Source organism: Pelodiscus sinensis, chromosome 23 (assembly GCF_049634645.1).
Source record: "Pelodiscus sinensis isolate JC-2024 chromosome 23, ASM4963464v1, whole genome shotgun sequence".
NCBI classification, from domain to species: Eukaryota; Metazoa; Chordata; order Testudines; family Trionychidae; genus Pelodiscus; species Pelodiscus sinensis.
Window position 1 is genome coordinate 17,766,924 of NC_134733.1, and position 20,196 is coordinate 17,787,119.

At 52.2% G+C, this 20,196-nt stretch overlaps 1 protein-coding gene across 4 annotated transcripts in view; it reads right to left on the reverse strand.

Annotated features, from left to right (window-relative positions):
• Nucleotides 1-19,242, reverse strand: part of LOC102450495 (uncharacterized) — an 85,204-nt gene extending 65,962 nt beyond the window's left edge. The window contains exon 1 of one of the 4 annotated variants that reach the window (XM_075906715.1): nucleotides 18,674-19,242. In XM_075906715.1, coding sequence (XP_075762830.1) covers nucleotides 18,674-18,860 — 187 coding nt within the window. In that variant the 5' untranslated portion in view covers nucleotides 18,861-19,242. The remainder of the gene's footprint in view (nucleotides 1-18,673) is intronic. The other 3 variants (XM_075906714.1, XM_006124659.4, XM_006124658.2) reach the window with 3 other exon arrangements.
• Nucleotides 19,243-20,196: the final 954 nt, after the last annotated feature.

A 20,196-nucleotide genomic window follows, 5' to 3' on the forward strand; every position in this document is an offset into this window, starting at 1 on the left:
GAGCTGGGAAGCAGCTCACGCAGGAAGCATACAAAGCTCCCTTGAGAAAAGCCCAGAGCGAGCAGCAAAGCAGGCAGCCAGCCAGACTGTTCCCCATCTCACGAGAAGGGCCGAGGTCTCGGCATTTGTGTCGTCTCCCTTCACAAGGCAAAGGAGACCTTTGAAGTTTGCCATCAACACAGAAAAAAGACAGAGACCCCGGCCCACCTGAGAGGTCAATTCTCCAGTGGTTACATGGTGTACCTGGGGTGTGGAAGCCCCAGACTCTGCTCAGAAACCAGGAGAGCAGTGATTTGAGCCTACCCTATTGGCTTCTGGACAATGGCCCCTCTAACTTGTTTACTTGTGTGTGGAATAAAATTAATTTTGTGCACCAAGGTACGTATGCATGTGCACCACCAGTCGAAACACACGCTGCCAGCTGTGGGCGCTCTGCTAATCAGCTGGGGTGCATTTGAATCTCTCCTGGGTGGCTGCCTAAGTGCTCAGCTTGCAGGGAATGCTGCACTTTTCTCCTCTCCCCCTGAAATTCCGCCCCAGACTTGGGGCAGTGACAGCTAAATGGATACATTTCCACTGAACATTTCTGGTGGGACAAATGGGCATTTTCCAACTCTAATGTTTCATCACATTCCCAACCCGCTCCACAGAAGGCAACCTCATCTCCTGGGAGCACCACATCCGCTGCTGAGGGCCCCTACAGGAGGGATGGGCTAGGGATGTAAAATCCCGTTTAATTAGCGAACTGGTTAGACCTGCTAACTGATTAAAAGGGGGGGTAGCGGGGAGGCCACTCTGCCCCCGCCGGGCTGGAGCGGCCCCCCTTGCCGCAGGCAGGGGCTGCTCCATCCCCCACTGGTTAACCAGTTAAACCTTCATATCCCTAATATGGGCTGTCAGCCAGGCAATGCTTCCCCCTTCTCCAGGCTCTCCTTGTACAGGCTGACAGCACCCCACGGCCGAGCCCACTGCTACTCCTTTGCTGCATGGAGAATTGGAGGCTTGGAAATGAATCGCACTGTGGAGGCCAGAGTGGTGCAAACTCTAGGCTACCCCTAGGTCGAGGAGCCAGATCCCTCGCTGGCGTAGATCAGAGCGGCTCCTCTGAAGTCAGAAAGCCAGCCGAGAATCTGGCCCTGGGGGAAAAAAAATCAAATTTGCGTGGCTCTGATTGAAATGCACCAGAAACACCATTATCCACACTCCATTGCTCACCCCTTGTATTAACAAGAATGCTGCAAAGCTCGCAGCGGCTTTTAATTAGGTTTAAAAAGGGATTCCTTTATCCCTTAAAGCAGGATTCGATTTCGAGGCGCTCTACGACCCTTCTGTCCCACCGAGGGGGCCGGAATAAAGTTCCGCTTTGTAACTAGTTACCAAGGCCACTCTTCAGGAAGCCAAGAATGCTCCGCTCCACATCTTAATGTGCACATCTTCAGTCCGCCCATCTGGACCGTCCCAAGGAGCCTTTCAAACACGGGAGGCGGTGGTCACGTCCCCCAGCACTGCAGCAAAGCCAGCTCTGCAGCAAACCAGGGAACCCTCCAAAAACTGGGGCAATTTGAACGGACTTCAAGTGGGACAAGACGCACGCCAAGCGTGGGAAGGGTCAGAAAAAGGGTCAGAAAAATGCTTTACTCTGCAAAGTAAGAGCATTCACTTACTGGACTGACTCACGTTAATTTCACTCCGACACTCACTGCTACTTGAAACCAATTTCAGTCGCTTTTCTGACATGGCGAAAGGGAAGGAGTAAAGACCCAACAGTAACAGTCACAACTCTGGGATACTATTCCCAGCTTCATCAAAGTCGTGTTGTCCGAGGCCGAGCCAGTCTCTTGACTCAACCCTACCTCGTTTTGCCCATTTGTAGGGCACTTCATAGGACCGAACCACATCAGCCACACCGTCAAGGGCTCGTTCACCTGCACATCTGCTCATGTGATCTATGCCCTCATGTGCCGGCACTGCCCCTTTGCCATGTACGTTGGCCAGACTGGACGGTCTCTACACAAGAATAAATGGGACACAGATCAGACATCAAGAACGGTGACGTACAAGAACCAGTAGGAGAGCACTTCCGTCTCCCTGGTCACTCAGAAGAGATTTGACAGTGGCCACCCTTCAACACAACCACTTCAAAACAGACTTCAAAGGGGAACTGCGGAGCTGCAATCCGCTCGCAAACCTGACACTATTAATTTGGGGCTGGTCAGGGCCTGGGAATGGCTGGCTCACTACAGAAGCAACTTTCCCTCTCTTGGGACTCACATCAGCTGTTGGGAGTGGGCCATATCCACCCTGTCTGAATTGGTCCCCTTAGTACCGGCCCTCCACTTGCTAAGATAGCACATGAAAAGAAGGGAGTTACTACAGTTACGCTGCCTCTGTCCTTTCACTCCCTGCATCGGAGGAAATGGGTCTTCGCCCACAAAAGCTGATGCCCAAATCAATCTGTTGGTCTTTAAGGTACCAACAGATTCTTCTTTATACCTGGCTGATGCCGCATGGGCACACGTAGAGTCTCTTGTTCAGCTGTTAGGAGGCAAACCTGGTGTGTGAATTTTAACATACCACAAACACAAGGGGGGCTCGTCACACCACAAAGGCTCCCTCCTCCTCCCACAGTTCGCTACTTCATGGGTGCAACTCATCTCACTTAGACCTGGACCTAAGACGCAACTCAGGACCCATCTCCATCTGTTTCAACTTGTGAAGGATCCTTCCAAATCATAGCCAGTCCGTGAATTATGGAGAACTTCTTGAGAATTCAAGCAAGGAGGATCATCTTCCTATAGACTTTTCAGACTGATTGATCAAGTTCTGAAGCAGGAGTCGAATTTTCCATGTAATTCTGTTAGATGGTTTAAGAAGTTCTCTATAAAGGGTCTTAACTCCATAGGGGATTTTTAGCCAAAGTTCTATAAAACCTTATTGGTTCCATCCTTATCTTACTATACCGAGAAAAAAGCTTTTCCTGCAGGATGACAGAGTAACGTCACCACGTCACTCTGGCGTCCCGCAGTCACTCCCTTCCCTTTCCCCATGTTGGCTGCCATGCCACACCTCCCTCCTCCTGTGTGCTTGGCAGCCGGGAGGAGAGTGCAGGGCATGGGAGGCCTCGGGGCACCCCACCTGCCGATGGTCAGGAGAGCAGGGCCTGACGCAGCCTTGGCTGAGAGACGGAGGATTAAGGTTAGGCTGCAGGAGGGGGGAGGGGGAGGAGAAAAAGGGTCCGGGGTGATGTGGCTATGGGGAGAGGGGGAGATGGAGGGGGCCTAGGCTGGCGCGGTTGCAGCCCAGCCATCTCTGCTGGCGGCAGGGGGCGGGAGGGAGAAGAAGAGTGTGGGGGTTGGTGAGGCCTTGGAGCAGGCTCCCCTGGAGGCCAGGGGGAGAGATCCGGGGTGGTGCAGCCCCAGCAGCTGGGGGGAGGAAGAGGCTGGGGTTGGCGCAACTACAGCCAGGGGGAGAGCTGGGCCTGCCTATCCCCACAGAGGGGGGGTTGGCGAGCAGAGTGAGTAGGGGGTACCACCCCCTAGTTAAACACTAATGAACTTTTCCGCGTGGGTTTTAAAATTTTCACTGATTATTTTCAAGAAAATTTCCAACAACTTCCAGCTTAGAAAAATCTGTATTCACTCAGAAGAAAAAAATAAGTTCATGGTGGCCCCTTAGCTAATTCACCAAACACCACCCTTGTGATGCAGTTAGTGGTATAACAAATCATGGTCACTTAGAAACATCTTGATTGTTATCGCGACCATTGAGAAAGTCATAGCCCCGGTGTGTGGTTAGAACAATCATCCTGCTCTCGAAGCCTACTGCCTCAGCGAATGGAAAATCTTCTTGGGCAGTATAGGGTGTATGCCACATGTAAGCAGCTCCTGTTCCATATGCTGTGGCTACAGGGCAGTGGTGCACACCCACAAAAGCAAATCATAACAGTATTCTCCCTAGGATGTCAACGGGGTTGCCATCTCTGATGTACATTAAAAAAAAAAAAAAAAAAGGACGAAACTGAGCCCATAAAACCGGACAGCTGGCAGTATGTGCTAAGCACCCTGACAGATTTGAAATCACAATCTTGGGCAAACCAAAAAACAAAACAAACAAAAAAAGACGATCCTGGGAAAACCTGAAGAGACATCAACCCTAGGTATAGATGGGGAATTGAAGGTACTGGGGAAAGCTGGATACAACTTACCTTGTTAAAAAGAAACTGGGCCAGTTAGTTCTATAATTATTTAGAAGTGGAGGCAAAAGCAGGAGGAGAATTAGTTTTACCGCTGGATTCTAAGAGGTAGGGACAAGGGGCCCTGCAGGACAGCCACATGAACTGGTGTGCGAAGAGCCCAGCTGACCAATGCTGCACTAGCATTTACAAAAATGCCTGTTAAAATCCCCCTGGAACTGAAGGAATAAAGACCTCGCCCTTCATTAAGGCTCCCAGCTGGCTAACCCATTAGCCAGTAGAGCAGAAAGAGCCCCATGGGCATTTTAGGACGCAGAGAAGATTTCTCTCCACTTAGCCCTTTCTGTTCTAAGACAGGCTGGAGGGTGTCCCATTAGCCAAGCGAGGTTTCAAAGTCAGAGACACTCACCTACAGGCAACCAGCGCGTGGGCGTCAGTACTAAAACAAGAGTCTGAGCATACGGGCAAGAGCAGCCCTTGGCACAGGTTGGACCTTTCAAATCCAGCACCCTCAGGACCTGACCGGTGCCGAACCTGAGAATTTGCCAGACCATGGGAAGTCAATATTGTCCAGCAGCACGGCCAACACCTCCACTGCTTCCTGGGATCTTAGGGTATGTCTACACTAGCCCCCTAGTTCGAACTAGGGAGGCTAATGAGGGCAACCGAAATTGCAAATGAAGCGTGGGATTTAAATATCCCGCACTTCATTAGCATGTTCCTGGGCAGTCGCCATTTTGGAAATTGACTAGCCTGGAATAACTGCCCACGTCTACACGCGGCCGTGAAACGGGAGTTCAAAGTAAAGCCCTAACTCGAATTAGCTGTTATTCCTCCTGGAATGAGGTTTAACAGCTAATTCGAATTAAAGACTTTACTTCAATTTACAAGCAATTTCAGTCGCCCTCATTAGCCCCCCCCCCCCAGTTTGAACTAGGGGGCTAGTGTAGACATAACCTTAAAGACATTTAGGGGTAAATTACAGCTAAACAACAGCACAGGACACAGAGCCAGGACTGGTGGGCTGTAAACAAACTTTATGGGACCACAGGAAATTTGGCCACACCCACGATAAGTGGACATCCGGCAAACTAAAATCATGCCGGACCACAGAGGTTGCTGGACCAAAGAGTGCCAGACTAGAGAGGTTCAACCTGTGCAAGCAGGGCCCCACCCTGCCAATGAGTGAAACGCCTGCTAGCCAGTGCCCACAAGGGATGTATGAGGACTGGCTGGTTTGACAGCCCCGCCCATACAGCCATCACTCTCTGAACTAAGGACACCATGGATTGAGTACGTAAGTCACATGCTGTTTGTCAGCCAGTCAATGGTTCCCCGAGACCCTGAAGCACCCTCTGGGCTTCCGCACATGTATTTGGGGAACTCTGGTACTAAGGAGCCTGTCACAATCCGAATCACAGTCGCTGGTACTTCAGAAGCAAAACTTCCCTGCACTCTAGGTGAAACTCAGAAGGAGGGTAACCCTAGAGTCTCCAGTTTTTGGCTCATGTCCAGATACCATTTTGGGGTGTCCAGCTTTCGAAAACAGGATCTGGTAAGTAGAGATCCTAAATGTCACCCAAACCAAATGTCTGGTTATTGCAGGGCAGGGGGGAGGTGACAGGTCATGAACCCACACCAGCCGCCGCTCAGCTGGGCTGCCTTCCACCTGCACCAGGTGGGGGTGGAGCCTTCCAAGAAGAGGTGGAGAATAGGTCCCTGTGGGAAGAGGTGGGGCAGGGCAGGACTTCAGCGTCCAGTGACCAAACAAATAGAAAAGCGGCAACCTACTGCACTCTGGCCTCCTGGGACTGAATCAGGGCATCCGGCCACAAGCTAGAGGGAGCAAGACTCCTTTCACCCCCCAGCACAGCAAGGACGCTGGTGAAAGCCCACGCAGCCACGACAGGCTGGGGAGAACAAACCGTGGCTGTTAGCAGTAGTGGCACGTCCATAAGAGCCAAGGCAAATCCCAGCTGGACTTTTCAGAAGCACTCTGCGCTGGCCTAATCCTGCTCCGGCAGGAGTGAACGGGAGCTTTGCACTGCAAAGGGAGCGACGTAGGCCACTGCTGAACACTTCTGAAAGTGGCCCCGAGCGAGACTGGAGGAGAATCCAGGGTGGGGCGGGTTTCAGAGCGGGAGCTACATTAGTCTGTTGCAGCAAACACAAGGAGTCCGGTTGCACTTTAATGACTGACCTATTAGGTTATTAGAGCATAAGCTGTCGTGAGCTATAGCTCACTTCCTCAGATGAGGAAGTCGCAGAGATGGGAGTGTGACATCAGTGCTAACCAAACCAGAACGGACGTGGCTCACCTCCAGCCGTGGTGAGAAGGGGAGTGCCTGTTGTAAGGCAACAGCCACGCCATGGGTTTGTTTAGACCAGGGGATGGATGCGGCCCTGGATCTAACCCCTGAGGCTCAAGCCCCCCTCCCTCAGCATTAGGGACCCTGCTCTCATGCTCCAGCTGCCCGCACTTCCCCCCCCCCCCCGCCCTCGCTGCCCCACTACAGGGCTGGAGCACACAAAATCTACTAGATCTACTAGGCCCCTCTAGGCTCTGGCATAGGAGGGGAATGTAGGGAGTGCCACGTCAGTCAGAGTTGTGTGGGTTTGGGGGCGGGGGGTTGGCTTTTCACTTGTGCGCCCTTCCCACGACTGATTTTCCTGTGCGACCCAAAAAAGGTTCCCCAGCCCTGGTTTAGACCTTGGTTCATGGTGTCAAATTTGCATATGAATCCAGCTCAGCAGTTTCTTTCTGCAGTCTGTTTTTTCTGTCTGAGAATGACAACTTGCAAGTCCAAAACAAGGTGCTCAGGCAGGTTAAAATGCTCCCCCACCAGCTGGACCACCAGCCCCATGGCCAGAGGTATGACTAGAGCTAGTCAGACAGGGATTGCCAAAACCCTTTTGCAACAGAAGAGGCTGTTTGCACCACAGTCTGTCCTCAACCATTTTTTAAAAGTGTTGATTTTGACAAAAATACGAGCGGGAAAAGCCATTCCTAGAGAGGAAGGCGTAGCATGACTAACGCGGGAGAGAGAGCCCGCAAGTGCTCTCCAGATACAGGGGGAACAGGTGTAAGTGCATCCAGATACAGGGGAACAGGATGGAGGGAAATATCTCTGGTCCAGCAGACAAGTCACGCCGCTCAGTCAAGCTACTGTGGGCCCACTGTATCCCACGGTAACCGAATGGGATCACAGACTCCCAAGCTACGGGCCGACTGGCTACGCAGGAGCTCTGCAGAAAAGGACCTGGGGATCACAGTGGACAAGAGCCAGATACAATCAGCCAATCGGCAACAAGAGCATTTGTCTAAGGGCATATCAGGCTGCACCGGTAGGAGCGTTTCCAGCAGATTGAGGGGAGTGATTATTCCCCTCTATTCCGCACTGGTGAGGCCACATCTGGAATAGCTTGTCCAATTTTGGGCTCCCAAACTCTCCCACCAGGTTCTTATGCCAGGCCCTGTGCTGTAGCATCAGCAGACTCGCTGCTTGGCTTGGAGGTTTGCAAAGGGACTCTCCTCTATCCCAAGGGAGGCCTGCTTTGGTGTCTGAGCGGGGAAGCCTGGTGAGTTTGTTTTTCTTTGGCTTAATTCCACTTTGCGATTCAAGCTGCCTCTCAAGTCAGTAGCTCCGAAACTGTGTCAGCAGCAGGCAGGAGACAGCCAGACAAATGCTTCCTCCCCTCCAACCCCCTCCCCGACCCATTAATTGGCCCTAAAGTGGACACAAGCCATTGAAATTCAACAGGCCAGCCAGCCAGCTCTCCCATTACATGCACAAAAGAACAACTATGCTGGGCACAGAGGCAACCCGGGGGAAAAGCGATGGATTGTTTTGTGCATCAGCCACATGACAGATAAAGTGCCAAAGAAACCTCCTGATGGATGAGGATTTTAATCCACTTTGAAATCTGAAAGTGACCCAAGAGCTCTCCCTGGTTCGCTAATATCCCTTGCTTCTAGGGAGAAGACTTGGCCAGGCTAGGGCATGGGGCTGTGCTGTTACTGGGGAACAGAGGGGAGAAAGAAAACCCTTTCACAGCCAGGGCCTTCTGCATGCATTCCCCATCCCGCTGCCTAAAAATGCTCAACCTTGTCTCGCTGAAACCTTGCCACACACTGCGCAGGCTGCAGCCAATAACCCCAGATGTCTATAACCAGTCTTGAAAGACTGTCACATCATCTGCTGAATCACTCAGCAGCAAGCAAAAACTGTTACCACCCCCCCCCCCACACACACACACACTCCTCCAAAAGCCTCCCATGTACACAGCAAGCTTGGTGCCAGGATGCCACGGATGCAGGACGCGTGGCAGCACAGACTCAGAACCAGAGGAAAGGCAAAGACTGCTTTGACTGCATCTAAACTAGTATTGTGCAGCCACTCAGTTATGCTAAGCATCAAACTAGGGTTACCTACGTGCCTGGGTATGTTATTTTATACACCCTCAGGGAAGTCTGAGGACAGCTGATTAGCAGAGGACCCACAGCTAGGTCTCTACTGGTGGTGCATATTCACACATACCTCAGGTGCACATAAAATTTATTCAGCACATGGATGGAAAAGATTAGAGGGAACACCAACGCTGTCAATGATCAATTGTTCTCCAAGACCACTGAAGGTAGGACAAGCGGTAATGGGTTTCATCTACTGCAAAGGAGTTTTAGAAAGTTTTTCCTAATATCTAAGATAACTCTTAAGTTAAGTTCTGAAACAGAATCATAAGGGAGGTTGTGGAATCCTCATCACTGGAGATATTTAAGAACAGGTTGGACAGATACTTGTCAGGATCGTCTAGGATTATTTTTGTCCTGCGTTGGTGGCAGGGAGCTGCAGCTGATAACTTCTCAAAGTCCCTCCCAGCCTGATATTTTTAAGATTCTTTATCTGGTGGGTTTTGGGGTTTTTTAAAGCTCCACTTCCTGGAGTCAGATGGTGTGGTAAGAATCTCAACTCACTTACAAGCTTGAAAGTTACTAAAAAAAGCTTCAAAAAACAGACTGCAATGTGAAACTGTGCAGCAGGGATTCACATGCAAGTTTGACACTGTCAGAATGAATCTGCAAAGGGACTGCAACTGGCTCTCTCATCACAAGAAGTCATTTTCCCCTTTAGGTATTCTCACCTTATCCACATCCACCCTGATGATATTAGCCTCATTAACACTCCCATCTGGCTAGGGATGTGTATTTCCCTGCCATGTGATTCTTTCACTTCATGCATCTGAGGAAGTGAGTTGCAACTCACAAAAGCTTATGCTCTAATAAATGTGTTAGTCTTTAAGGAGATACAGGACTTCTTGTTTTTGCTGAAATAGACTAACATGACTGGCCCCTCTGAAATGCCTTTTTAAAGTTCCTCATGTGACTTAATGGGGACTGTAGTCACTCTGTGTTTGTGTTGTGGTGTTGTATGTGATTCTACTGCCCTGTGCTGTTCTGTAATAACTCTGTGTATGTGTGTGTGCCTCAGTTTCCTGTGGCACAGCAACACTATCTGGAGGGGGAGGCTGAGCATGACTCACTGAGGAAGAATGTCAATCTCTCAGGTTCTGAGGGCCACAGGACAGCAGAAACACCTTTGGCCCAGGAAGGGGAACAAAGGAGTAGGTGGGGCTGATTGCAGGTTGGGGACTAGGGCCTGAGGGGATGGGTCAGTCTCCATGGTTTAGGATGGGACAGGGGGCAGGAGGGGGGAAACCAGGCCCAGGACCCCTTCTCCCCAAGTTGGATTGTACTGACTGCTCCTCGCCCCTCTAACAACAAGTCTGTTCTGCGCTGTGTCCCAGTCAACCAATAAACCTTCTCTTCTCCCTGTGGCTGTGGATCAGCTCCCTGGTAGCTCCCCAGTCCTCCATGACGTCCAGCTCCCATGGCTACAGGGGAAAACTTACAAGCCTGACCTGAGTGCACCCTCAAGGCTCGGAAACCCAAAGACAATCAGTGTAAAACCCGTCTTGATTTTCTAGACAATCCTGTGAGTTCTGGGGGCCTGTCTCATGATGCTTGAACCCCTGAAGTCATCAGTACTGGGGTGAGGAAGGATTAAAGTTCTGTGCAGTCCCAACTGCTTGCTGCTCAGTTTGGTGCCTGACACCCTGTCCATTTGAGGGGGAAGGGGAAGAAGGGAGCGATCCTTTCTGTTTTTAACCGGCTCTTCTTAACTCAGGCCAGAAACTGCTGTTTAACTTTTCACCCTTTCCATCCTCTGACGCGGGCCCCCCCTCTGCTGGAGGGGCTCAGCCAACAGGAACACGGGCACAGCACTCGCGAGTCTTCAATGACAACTGTATTTTTAGAAGCACTTAGCCAGCCGTTTGCTCCAGGAGTGGTCACCCTGGGGAATTTTCCCTGCCCTGCTCGCTACAAGCCAAGGTCAGCACACAGACACACACGGGAGTCTCTGCCACCTGAAACAGCTCAGTCGCCCTGCACTGGCCGCCTTTGTGAGTGTCTCACATGCCACAAGGAGCTTCCAAGTCCACGTAAAGCCAGGACACGGCCAGGGACGGCAACACACTTTGGTGTAGGGATGTTAAATTTAGATGAAGGAACTAATCGAACTAATGGGATTTCCATCGACTATTCAATTAATCTAGAAGGGCACCTCTGCCTTTGAACTGTCGGAAGAGCTCGGCCAGGCTCTTGCTACAGTTCAAAAGCGGAAGCCCTGCAGTGAGCGGGGATCAGCAGGGGACGGCCTGCACCCCACCGGGGCTCTTGTACGTTTCAAAAGGAAACCCAGCAGGGAGCCTGGGGCCTTCTGCTTTTGAAATGTACACACACGTCAAAAGCAGAATCGCAGCCGAAGCGTCAGTCCCTGCTCGCGCCATCTCCCCTACCCCCTTTGGAGATGTTGCTTGGGGGAACCAGCTTTTAAACCAGCTCCCTAGAGCACCAGCAACAAGAGGCAGCGGGGGGAGGGAGGGAGAGAAAAGAGGCGGGAAGCGACTAGTTGCAAAGTTGGGATGTAAGGCAGATTAGACCCGGCGATCCAGCAGTAAGAAGGTGAGACTGCCTTGGCTAGCAACAGAAATGCCTAAAAGACGGGCAAGCGATGGCACCGGTAGTTTTGACGGCTCCTCCGAGACACAATTTCACATTCAAGTTGACTGCATTTCCTGTGCCCTAGAAGGGACGTCCCCCCTTGTACTTCACATGAGGGTATTTCAGTCAGCCATGCTAGTTTCCAAGAACACAGATCGTTTCAAGGCATAAGCAAGAAATCATCCAGGTGCATTGATCCGTGAGGTTAATATTGGACAATCATTACAGACCCCTGCCGCATGGGCATGTTTATATGGGCAGCTTCTGTTTTTTAGGGGTTATTCATTTCATCATTTGGGGGTTATGTTTAGCAAGTTTTGAGATTTATGTAGATGTACAAAAATTAGGGGGTTTTGAGGCTCTCTCGTTGCATAGTCATGACTATTATACTAATTGCTTATTACAGTAATATATAGGACAACAAGTAATCTCCCATAATGATCCTTTGTGTACTTTAACATACTACTCTTTCAAACAGCGCATTAAAACACACAAAAGATACTCTCCAGGAAGGTCTACACGGACCAATCAATGCACATGTTAGTGCACTTTAAAAATCACACCCTCAAAGTCCGTATTACTGCTCCATGTAGACAAGCCCTTAGATACAAGTAACCATTTCTGGTGTTTATTGGATTGTTTTTTTAAATCAAGGGTATTTTATTGGTGTTTAATTGCTTAAAACCTGAAATCACAGATCTGCTCTGACAGCCCCAGAAGGTATCAGGTGCTAGTATCTCCAGGGCGCACATGGGGAAACTGAGGCCTCAAGCAGCTACACACAGTGACAAACTTGAACTGAAACCCAAGCCAAAGATTCTAATCCACACTTCACAGGTTAGGGCCATCTCTAGGTAAGGGACATGCTCCAGTTCACATAAGAACACTGTGGCAGAGCCAAACACAAACCCCATATCTCCCAACTCTGGGCCAGGTACTTTAAAAGCTTGGTAAGCTTTCCTTGCATCCAAGGCGAACGTTACACTTTTGCTTCCACGCCACCTTTCGTCCAAAGCTATCGGAACCTTGCAAACGGGCAGTAAGCGCTCTACAGAAGGATCACTGTGCCCCCTCTGAGACGGAATAAATACAGCAGCTGTTTAACAGAGCGGAGTAGTTTTACTTAGCAGCATAGGGTAGGGAGAGAAGAACTCGGTAGCCAGTTGAAATGACAGGAGGATATTTAGGGAGGCCAGAGTGTAATTAACAGAGCTGGAGGTGAGCCAGAATTCCAGGGCTAAAGCAGCATCACATGCTGCCAAGCAATCTAAAACGCAAAGCCCTGAACTGCTGAAAAGAATCGACTTAAAAAAAAAAAAAAAAAAGCTAATCTTCCCAGTCGGTCGTTTCCTGCCATTATACACGCAGTCCCTGGAGCTGGAGTATTTGCTGGGACCTCTTAAAAATGCTAACATACAGAAACTGCGTGGATGGGGAAAGCTCTGAACTCCCTTAGCAGCCTGACTGACTCTGCTGTTAATCCTGGTGTATCGTTTCCCATGACAAGTTGTTTCGTGTCCCCAGCTAGCTGAGGACACAAATCGCTTTGTCCTTAATAAAAACCTACAATTTAAAGACGTAAAACGTTACGGCGGAGGTGGGGCACCTTTTTTGGGTCGGGGGCTGCTTGCTGACCCACAGAAAAATCAGGGGCCCCACACAACCTGATGTGGCCAACTGAAAAGAAGAAAGACACTCCCCACAATCCCCTCGCACACAAGAGCCGGGGGCACAAGTTCCAGCCCCACCAGCTCCCCAATGCTGGAGGGGAAGAGGGAGCCTGAACACCAGGGTCTGGATCCAGGCAAGCTGGGGGCCACATCTGACCCCTGAGCCTTAGCTTCCCCACCCCTGCATTATGGGGTGACCAGGCAAAGTTCATCTGCCACTGACCTCTACTAGAAGGGATTAGGAAGTCAATTGTGTCCCCCATGTCCTACAGCCGTGCTGTCCAAAACACTAGCCACTAGCCACAGGTGTTCTGGAGCAGTAGCCACTATAGGGGACTATAGTGGCTAGTGCTATAGCAAACTGGTTGGACATCACGGTCCAACCATGAACAGCTAATGGAGTTTGGGGTAAGAAGCCCTGACCCATACGCAGGAATTTCAGGGGGGGTGTAGCTGTGGAATGCAAGGATGTAAAAGCACCCCCCATAGTCCCCCATGTAAGCGGAGAAATCAGCCCCAACCTTCCCCCAGCTGTTCAGAGCATGGGGGAGGCTCAGGCAGCGCTGCTCCTGCCTTCCCCTGGCCTGCAAGACCATGCTTACTTGGGGGATCATGGGGTGGGGGGTGCTTTCACACCTACCCATCCACCCACGTATGGGTCGGAAGCCCAGTGGTTTGGGGGCAGGAGTGTCAGCAGAGATGTTCCAAGCGCAGCACAGTGACATCCATGAATTTCCAAGGTAGCCCGGGATTTGCTAGAATGACCAGGCAGGGCTCATGCTGGAAACCCACTCGCTCCTCCAAGCAAAGCAACTGCAGCCACAGGACACTGAAGAGGTATGCAAGCCCCAGGCAATTTCACAGCACACCAAGTCCCCCGCCCAATGCTAACCACCCAGGCAGCTTGTGTCTCTGCCGCTTTCCCCTCTACAGAGATCACGCCAGATTGCTTCAATCACATCACAACCCGCTGCCCATGAAACTGGTGCCATCTCCGGCAGCAAACCTCTGTCTCCCCAAACGCCAAACTGCAGCCGCTTTCAAAAAATATCACACATGATGGAGGGGAGGAAGGGAGCAGACTACAAATCAGAATGAGAACCAAGCATTACCAGGCAGCCCCTTCTAATCGCGGGGGGTGATAAAGGAAACAAAACACGTGGCAGATGCCCAGTGGGGTAGGAGTGGGAGACTGTTATGGTCGCCCATGTATGACCGGGGCTCTTTAAGAGCTGAAAAATGCTTCTGGAACAGAAGTCTGGTGAGTGTGTGCCAGGCCACCGGGCAGAGGTCAGGGAGAACCGGATGGGGCTGTAATTGCATCCTTTCCAGCCCTCTGCTCCAATGCTCTGACAGCACCATTTGCTGAACTAAGATCACAGCAGTCATCAGTTTGTGAGTGGCAAAGAGCAGTGGTAAATACCGCGCCCCCCCCCCCCCCACACACACACCGAGAAGGTATTTTTTTTTAAAAGCCACTTGCCACAAAACTTCAGGGCTCTGATTTAGTTTAAGGTGGGGGAACCTGGCGCCGCAGCAGCCATGGGATCTTAGCCAGGCTGCAACCTGACGGAACGCTTCCATGCAACCACCTCGCACTGAACGGCCACAGGTCCCCCACTCTCATCCCTCAAAACAAAGCTGAGCCCAGCCAAGGACCAGAAGGCCTTGCCGTTTCCCTCTCGTGCCCCACCCCCACGCATCAGAGGCGTATCGGATGGATCCGGGGCAGCAGCAGCCGCCGGGCCCCCTGCTTCACGGCAAAAAGCATGATGGGGGATACAGGAGGCACCCACACACTTAGGAACCCTCCCTCTCTGCCTCTCATGTTTCTGATACAAGCAGCTGAGTCTGGAGCCTGGCCGTTTGGATATGACCAGCCACTTGGCTCGTTTGACAGCAGAGCAGGGAAGATACATTTCCTTATGCCAACAAGAGGATACATCACTGGCTCCAGGGTAGCCCCGCAAAGAGAACAGGCTCACTGCTGCCCCTCACTTTCCTTTCCCCTTGCAATAATTTGTGGCCAGGCATTCCCCTTGAAAACTTTATTTACAGGACAGCCAGAAGGGGGGAGGGGCACTTGCTGTGCCAGCGGTGAAGGGAACAGGAAGCACCTGAAAGATGTGAAGAACTAGGAAGAGTCCTGAGTCAATAGTGCCTGAGTCAGCTTCGTACTACCCCTGTGAAATGCTGTCCTTGGTTTACACACAGAGACTGGGGAAACTGAGGCACAGAGCGGGTAAAGCGACAGGCTCGAAGTCTTAGAGCAAGGCAGCTGCAGAGCCCTGTGACAAAGTGGGGACTGTATGCCCTTTGTTTGCTTCATTATGTCGCGCCTGATTTCTACTGTCAGTTTCCTTGGGCACTGCACCAATAACAAGGTGGTGTTGGGACATTCAGTGTGACAGTCACTCTCACGTACACAGTGCCTAGCGCTTACTATAACCCTACCCTGGGAGGGGGAGCATGACCAGGTGACACCTTTGGCCAGGAAGCTGGAAAAAGGCTAGAAGCAGGGCTGGCTGAAGGGGAAGACATGTCTGAGTGTGCGAGTGAGTCTTGCTGGCTGGGGGGGGGGGGGGCGGACCGTTGGCTCTGAGCCCCCTTTACCCAAGATGGTTTGTACTGACTGCTTCTGGTGCCTGTGCTGACAAGTCTGTTCTACACTGTATCCCTGCGAATGAATAAACCTTCTGTTCTACCTGCTGGTGGAAGGCATATCTGACTGCAGATGGGGGGGAGGTGCAAGGCCCAGTGGCTCCCCACAACCTCGGTGACAAACTCCCAGAAGCCCTGAGCCTGCTCCTCAGCTGTAGGCATCAAACCATTGCTGCTGGAGGAGGCATGGCAAGATGGCGTGAGATATACAGCAAGATGTGCTGCTATCAATGTACCTGGAGATACTTATGAACCGTGCTAACAGCTTTGCAGCTGCTAGCCTGTTCTGCCTCTCCTGCCAGGAAAATTTCACTCCAACTTCCATCTTTCTTAAAATAACTGGACAAATGTTCCCCAAATATGAAGGGTTTCCATGGCAATGTCTGTAATTGCTAGCGATAGGGTTGAAAGCGACCAGACTACTTGCTCCCTGACCACGCATCGAAATATAAACTTTCTCTGAGTGGAATATCATTATGAACCTGACTTCGGTACTCGCTCTGTCCTGCTCCCAGAACCAAGTCCCAGAGACTGGTGGCCTCAACTTACTCTTTTAACATCAATCCCCGCACTCCAACGGTGAGCATCAGCAGGTCACACGAGAGTAAGAAATGGAGGCTGCATATCTGCACTGCTGATCCTCTGATTTGGACCCAGCTGCCTCTGATGTGAGGTCCATGTGGGAGGCCCCTTGTGGGGTGGTGACAAAGGCACTAATTGTAGCTGCTGCCTTAATATCGCAAGTGATTAGCAGAAAAAAATGGAAGCAAACTGTGTGGCACAACATGCTGCAGAGTTACACTTTGCTACACTCCTGTGAGGCAGGTGAAAAGTCACCCTACCCATTTTACAGAGAGGGACACAGAGTCCCAATTGCAAGAAGAGCATGTGCTGGGTTGCGCACACAACACCGGCAGGCAAAACCAAACCTGGGACCTCTGGAGCTTAGTGCAGGAGCCTCTGCAGCTTGAGCTAAAAGCCAGCTGGCTCACAGCTAAGGCTGCAGAGCAAACTCACTCTCTCTGTAAGTGATCTCAGGGCCACTACATGGGTCAGTGCACCACACCCAGGCTATGTCTATATTGGCAAGATTTTGCCACCTGTCTACACTGGCCACGAATGCTTGCGCAAGAACACTGACGTTCTAATGTATAAAATCAGTGCTTCTTGCACAAATACTCTGATGCTCCCGCTCAGGGATAAGCCCTCTTGCACAACTGTTCTTGCGCAAGAGGCCAGTGTCGACAGGCAACATCAATTTCTTGCGCAAGGAAGCCCGATGGTCATTTTAAACATCGGAGCTTTCTTGCGCAAGAGAGCGTCTACACTGGCACAGATGCTCTTGCGCAAAAGCACATCTTTTGCGCAAAGGCACATGCCAGTGTAGACGCTCTCTTACTCAAATACTCTAAGGCAAAAACTGTTGCGCAAAATCTTGCCAATATAGACATAAGCCCAGTAGGTGTGCGGTTTACACATGCAAACTTCTGCACAGCACATTCACGCTGGCACTAGGGATGTAAGCAACTAGTCAGAATATGCTTATTGGGTTGTAATCAAGTAGTGACTCAACTCATCGCCCCCCCCCCCCCTTGCTGCCTCTATTAGAAAGGCAGCGGGGGGAGGGAGGGGGAGAAGGGCAGGGCAGGGCAGAACAGAAGCTGGTGGGGGGCAGTTTACCCCCTTATCAACTAATCAAGTTGAAATTCCATCGACTACTCGGTTAGCTGATTACACACAATTTAACAACCCTAGCTGGCACCGCTGTGGATCCAATGTGACATGCACGCACTTTGGAAGATCTGACCCTGCAAAGATCTGACCGTGCAGGAGTATGCTGAAGCAATGACAGGGCTGGAACCAATAGACCTTCTTAGCAATGCAGGCTAACGTCCTTAAAATATAATTTTATATCTGATGGAGGTCATAATTGTTCTTAGCCTGAGGAACAATCTTGGCTTTACATGCTAGAATCTAGTCTATTATTTATGACAAGAAATATGTTTAAGCGATTCTCTTATCCTTGAGAAACCAGATGCCGACTGGCAAGTAGCCATATGAAATATGTTCTGTGGGCATTCATTCCAGAGCAGAGCCCATCCTGCAGATGGATTGGACTCCAAGGAATAAATCCCTCTACTTAACCCCAACAAAGACATAAGCCTCGGGAGAATGCTGGTGTTAAAAGTGGGAGTTCTAGCTCTAGCAGAGAGACAAGAAGTCTAGAATGCACAGTCTAGAAAAGGAAGAGAGTTCAAAAAAGAACAACATGGGTCTTCCACCCAGCCCCTGGGGGAAATCTCCCTAGGAGCTAAAATTAAATACCCCCAAGTTTGGAGGTTTTTTGAAGGGGGAAACAATTGTTTTTAAAAGTTTGCTGCTAGCAGTATCTGTGCAGAAACTGTCAAAGTGGGTGGTCCTACTGGAAAAAAATCACACACACTCACCCACCTCCGCAAAAGCTATTTCCCTTTGGCTTCCAGGGAAGGTCCCTGCATAGTCAATTCCCCTCTAAGCACACCTCAGTGCTGTGGCATTGTATTAGCATCCATCAACAACAAAATCGACAGGCAGGAAGGCAAGGGGGACTGCAGATCAAATTTCTCACTAAATGGAGAGGGCTTCCTTGCTCAAAACAGCAGTGCTAAATGCTAGGATAACTTACACACACCTTCCCTTCCACCATTCCCTCTCCCAGCCCCTAGCTTTCGGCACCCAGAGGAATTGGCTGTGGTGGTTCTAGTTCTGATTCTGCCTAGCGAAATAAGAGCGGAGATCATTAAAAAAATAAAGTTACATAAAGCCTATGCTGATGAAATTACAGGGCCATAATCCAGGGCAGATCAGACGCAATTGAGCTCAACAACCAAGCACACCCCGAGGACTGTTGGCAGAGAGAGGTGCATAGTTAGTCTACTGCCAGGCAGGGAGGTTAAAAAGAGGAGACAGGAGCGAGGTATTTTTAAGGCCCCTGAAATCAAGCAGCAGAGCCTGTTCCCCCAAAGCAGCTGGGGAGGGGTGTCTCTGGAGGAATGACACAACCGGCCACCTCCAAGGGAGTCACAGACACACACACACACACTCACTCACCTTGCAGCTGGGCGGACAGAGCTTCCTGCTGCTGCTTGTATTTCACAGCCAGGGCTTCGGCGTTCTTCGCCTGCTGCTGCAAGTGGCTGTAGAGGAAAACTCCGGAGCCCAGACACGCCACCGCCAGAAGGCAGAAGCCGGTTTGCAAGAGCCCCTTCTGCCTCCTCGAGCACATGCCCGTCCCCATGATGAGACGGCAGCAGGCGGGCGCCCCCCGGCTTCCCCTACAGCCCCCGGCCGAGGCGGCAGCGCAGCCCCCCCCAGCGACCCATCCCCGAAGTTCTGCCCTTCCCTAGACCCCCCCCCCCAAAAAAAAAAGTCTTGCGGGGCGAGCCTGTTTCTCTGCTTCCTTGCAGCCCTTAGACTTGCGGGGAGGGGCCCGACCGCCTTTTATTCCTCATAGCCCGGGGGGGGACACCCCAGTAGCCGAGGAGGAGCAGCGGGAAGGCGACCCCCCCAGCGCGAGGCTGCTGCAACCCGCACGCGCTGCGGGGGAGCGGGGCCAGGACAACTTTTGCTTCCCATGTGCAGCCAAAAAAAAAAAAAAAATCCGTCCGAGGGGCGCGGGCTGGCCCCGCCTCCCAGCCCCTCCCCCGCGGGACTCTCCGGGCTCGCCCCTCCCCCGCCCTGCAAACTTGCAACAGTTTCAAGGAGAAAGCCCCGCCCCCGGGGGATGGGGCGGGGGGGTGGAAACTGGCACGGAAAGGGACCAATGGCCCCGAGCAGCTGCTGCAGAGCCCGCCCTGGGAGGCGGGGCGGGGAGCGGGCGGAGGGGTGTGGGATGGGGAGGAGCTGGGAGCCAGGGACAGGGGGTGGGGGCGGTGTCACGCATGAGCCGGGGGCGGGGCTTGGGGCTGTTTTGGGGAGGAAGAGGAGGGATGGGGTAGCGTGCGGGGCGGGAGGGGATCTGAACGGGGGGCAGGCCGAGCTGCAGCTGGGGGTGGGTATTGCGGGGGGGCAAGCAGGGCTGCAGCTTGGGGGTGGGTATTGCGGGGGGGCAAGCAGGGCTGCAGCTTGGGGGTGGGTATTGCGGGGGGGGGCAAGCAGGGTGCAGCTGGGGGTGGGTATTGCGGGGGGGGGCAAGCAGGGCTGCAGCTTGGGGGTGGGTATTGCGGGGGGGGGCAAGCAGGGTGCAGCTGGGGGTGGGTATTGCGGGGGGGGGGCAAGCAGGGCTGCAGCTTGGGGGTGGGTATTGCGGGGGGGGCAAGCAGGGCTGCAGCTTGGGGGTGGGTATTGCGGGGGAGAGGGCAAGCAGGGCTGCAGCATGGGGGTGGGTATTGCGGGGGAGAGGGCAAGCAGGGCTGCAGCATGGGGGTGGGTATTGCGGGGGGGGGGCAAGCAGGGCTGCAGCATGGGGGTGGGTATTGCGGGGGGGGGGCAAGCAGGGCTGCAGCTTGGGGGTGGGTATTGCGGGGGAGGGGGCAAGCAGGGCTGCAGCATGGGGGTGGGTATTGCGGGGGAGGGGGCAAGCAGGGCTGCAGCTGGGGGTGGGTATTGCGGGGGAGGGGGCAAGCAGGGCTGCA